The following is a 4,267-nucleotide window of genomic DNA, read 5'->3' as shown; positions in this document are numbered from 1 at the left end:
TTCCAAAAATATTGTTTTGATTTGATAAGATAGTCATTTTGCTAATGAAACTGAAGAACCGAAACCATTCCATTCGGAACTTTAACCAACACCAATGTCTTTGCCCAGTGTCCTCTAATCTTCAGTGAGATTAGTAAGCCATTTACTGCTCTCTCAATTCTGTCTCTAGAAGACACTAAGTCAATTTACCAGTTATTTTTCAAACTGGCAAAGAGCATAGAGTTCTGGAGTAAGAAGACAGCAAGAGGCTCCAACTAATAGTTTTTGAGCTTCAGAACATTTACTTTATTCTCTCAACCAAATCACAACGTAGAGAGTGTGATCGTCTAGGCAGATGAGAAAATCGAGAGTCCAAGAGTAATGTGATATTTTTATGGTGTCAAAGTGAGTAAGTAGCCACATCAGAAAGCAAATTAAATCACGTTTAGGCCCAGAGTCTTTCAGTTAACATTCTGTCACTGTCACTGACAACAGCTCTATTCGGGAGTGTGCCCTTCTGCTCATCTTAACGCAGGCTCTGCTCTGAGAAATGTCTTCCCGCTTGTAGCTCTGCTGAGGGCTTACAGGGAAGATGTGAAACAGGAGTGCTCTGAACCTGGTTGGAGAAGTTCCACAAGCAATGCCTGCCTGATACCTCTGGGACCTGAGTTCCTTTCCCAGTACACTGAATTATGAAAAAAAAAGTCTTTATAATAAGAACAGTACATTTGCTTATACTCAAAAGTATTTGCTTATGGACTTTTGCCCTAGAACAAATCAACCTTCGCTGATTCTGCATTAACATTAACACACTGCCAATGAGTTACGTTTTCACTAACAGAGCAGGATATGTCAACTTCTTAATTTGGGTGATCTTTCCATGTTACAATACAAACGGTATGTTTTTTGATGTAGCACTTTTTAACATTGTGTAAAAAATCTATTTAGCATTCTCTGTACATATGATGGAGGCCTGGTGGCTCATCTGCTAACCAAAAGTTCGGTAGTTCGAATCCATCAGCCACTCCTTGGAAACACTTTGGGGCAGTTCTTTTCTGCCCTAAGGGTCGCTATGAGTTGGAATCGACTCAAAGGGAAGGGTTTTTTTTTTTTAATCTGTGATAAAATTATGTTAATCACAGTTTAACCTGGTAAATTCGTTCTCATTCAGAATATTGAGGTACCTCTGTCAGAAGTCTCTCTTTAAACCTGTTGGAAAAGCCTCACAAAATGATTGCTAAGTCGCAGACTGAAGAGTTAGGAAATTCAAATCACTGCGGCCAGCGCTGACACATGGCAAGCCTAATAGTGCCCTCTATTAACTGTGCCTATTTCTCATAAAGCGCTGCCCTGCTGTCAGCCACACCCGTCAGTACCTTTCTGGCTATTTTTGTATTTTAAATTCCAAGCTGAGGACCCACATACCTGCCATCAGAAATGATGCTTCACGGTGGATGCAGGGAAGGCACGAGGAGCCTTTGCTGGAAAAGAGCTGAGCTGGATCACAGAGCTGGGCTGGAAGCCAAGAAATCCAAAAGCTGTATATGCAAAAAATGTAAAATCAGAGAGAAAGAAAAACTGTGTATTCGAATGACGTTCTTGACTCATCTCCTGGTGAGCCACCTATGTGTAGTATGAGCAAGGAGCAGTAAACTACCAGCTTCTAAAATGTTCCGGAAATCACAATACAGGAAATTCTCACTGTATATTTGTAATACAAAGCCTATGATTAGCACAATTGAAGGTGAGAGAGAGAGTTTTTTACTCTTTGAAAGTAAAAATAATCTAGAAAAAATATGTTTAAGCCACATAAAAGCATGGAGAAAAGAAGGTAAATTTGCTTCATGTGACAAAATTCTGCAAATAATTTTTTTCTTTTAATAAAAATAAACAATTACTGGGTGTCCACATTGTGCCAAACAGTATAAAGCACTTTACACATGTGAACTCGTTTATTTATCAAACTGTCAAGACAAAAAATATATTATAAATATCTTTATTTACCGATGAGAAAGCTGAGGTCTAGCTGGGTAAGTAACTTGTCCAGGGTCATTGAAGTTTGAGACACAGGCAATTTTACACCAGAGCACACATTCTTAGAGGCGGCACACCCACCTAATCAACCCACTTCCTCTGTGCCTATATTTTCTGTAGATTTCCATTTCTTTTCTTTTGCACTGAGTGGTTTGTCTAACCATTTTGGTGTTCCCATCCCTGCCTCTTTGAACCAGCCAGGGTAGGCAAACATCCCATCACTGTTCATATGTAAACACACACACACACACACAGCCCTTATCCCCTGGTCTAAGCCCACATTTCAGTGTCGCACATTAATCTTAAGTCTTCTTTCAACCCCTCACTTTCCAATGTTCCATTCCTTAAGGTCCTTTGAACATGCCTGCAGCTGCTCTAATAAATTTTATTTTAATGAAGATTTTAACTATTTACAGTGTTATCTCACTCAAATAATATGCTAATATTTCAGCTTACACTTTTTTTTATGTCGTCCTCAACAAAAGGCCCTAGTGAGCATTTCAAATATGGGACAGAAAGGTAGACTGGGAGTCTTGAGAGCAGGGAGCTTGATCTATGATGTGGTCTCTGGAAATACAATCTACCCCATACAAAATTAACTCCATAATAAATTGTGCGGTATTGTTTTATAAGTATTTGAATATTCCACCTTTTTGTAAAATTGAGTTTTTCATCAGAAAGTCAAGGCTTGTGGTTGTATCTCCGAGTTTCCATGCAGTCCAAAGTTTTTCACCTTTTCAACTTGTCTCCCGTGTGTATGTAGAGTTGCTCCACGCACCCATCAAAATTCTAAAATCTAGATCCTTACTGGAGAATGGGAACGCCGAAATTCCTTTATGCAGCTCTTTTGCAAATCCAAGTTGACACCACTATGTTTATAAGTGATCCTTTGACACATTTGAATTCTGTCCTTCGTAGTTTGTAGTGTAGGACAATTGTGAACAAGCAGAAAGCTGCCGAACTTTGCTCACTTTTGCCCCATATAAAAATGTCTTCAGTAAATATGAGTTTAGGGTTTATTTTTCAGCTTCAGTTTTGGAGTGTTAACATAGTTGTGAGAACTGTAATAAAATTTGCAGTAGAAATTTTACTATACTTTTAAACTATGAAGGTTATCTTTACTGGAAAATTATTCTAAGTTCTTAGAATCATGCCTAGTGAGAGATAAATCATTTATTGTATTCTTTTTCATCTTTGTTCTGTAACTCAGAAATAGAAAGCCTGCAAAGCCATACCCAGCACATGAACTCTAGACTCAAGGCACAAATCAGATATTTATATATCTGCATCTGTATCAATATCTCCCTTACATTTTTTTCTGATCTGACAACTCTTGTTGATTCATTTTGGTGTGTGGGGAGTTGAATTGTACTTACACCACAATGTCCCTACCACTCTTGTCCCCTCGTAGCAGACACTGTCAGCGCCCCACTCAAACCTCTACAAACTCTGAAGCCCTTGGGCCACCTCCCGCGGCTCTGCGCCTGGGGGCTGGTTGCCCTTCGTGGTTGTTCGGCACCACTAGTCAATGTTGACTCACAGCCGCCGCAGGAGACAGAGGAGAACCGCCCCAGAGGGTTTGCTGGGAGGAAACTTTTATGAGAGCGCATCTCCAGGCCTTTCTCCGGCAGAGCTACTGAGTGGGTTCCAACTATCAACCCTTCGTTTATCAGCCAACCACTTATAGTTGCCCCAACAGGGCTCCTTTCGTTTCCCCTAGAACTGTTGAACCAGCCTTGCACTTTTCACATCCCTGAATCTGGAGTTTTATATAAAAAGATCCCAGGTCATTTCGTTTCTCTAATATGCATGCATTGTTAATGAATATTTGAAAAAAGCAATGTGTCAATGAAAGGGGTTCCCCATCATGAAGACCAGGAAAAAATTCCTTGATATGTGGAAAAGGAGAATAAGCATAATGGCTGAAGACTGTAAAAAGATCAAAGAGGGAGGCTAGAGAAACAGAAACCGAGGAAGCATGCTGTCAGAGGAGAGGCTGCATACATGACACTTGTCCTCCACTCACACCAGCACTTTCCTTCATCAAGGTCCTGAATCAATATGGGCATTGAAGTAAACATCTGAAGACAACTCACTCTCTGATGGGTGAGCATGCATTTCCTGCACCCAGGGGATACTTTGGCTATTATTCTCATCAGTATCTGAAGATAATTCCCTTAAAAAGCAGAAAGCATCTGTGATAGTCAATATCATCTAGACATCGTTGTATCTCCAACATTCAGGTACACCTATA

The 4,267-nt window shown here is 40.0% G+C and overlaps 1 protein-coding gene across 1 annotated transcript in view; it reads right to left on the bottom strand.

Annotated features, from left to right (window-relative positions):
• LOC101351630 (natural killer cells antigen CD94-like) overlaps positions 1-3,623 on the bottom strand; it is a 101,300-nt gene extending 97,677 nt beyond the window's left edge. Inside the window, exons 1-2 of the mRNA XM_023740642.1 lie at positions 3,406-3,623; positions 1,405-1,517 (exon numbers count right to left, since the gene is read on the bottom strand). Coding sequence (XP_023596410.1) covers positions 1,405-1,517; positions 3,406-3,623 — 331 coding nt within the window. The remainder of the gene's footprint in view (positions 1-1,404; positions 1,518-3,405) is intronic.
• Positions 3,624-4,267: the final 644 nt, after the last annotated feature.

The sequence above is a fragment of the Trichechus manatus genome, unplaced genomic scaffold (assembly GCF_000243295.1).
Source record: "Trichechus manatus latirostris isolate Lorelei unplaced genomic scaffold, TriManLat1.0 scaffold00160, whole genome shotgun sequence".
NCBI classification, from domain to species: Eukaryota; Metazoa; Chordata; class Mammalia; order Sirenia; family Trichechidae; genus Trichechus; species Trichechus manatus.
Note: the sequence above shows the minus strand (reverse complement) of the source record. Positions and strands in the feature narration are given on the sequence as shown.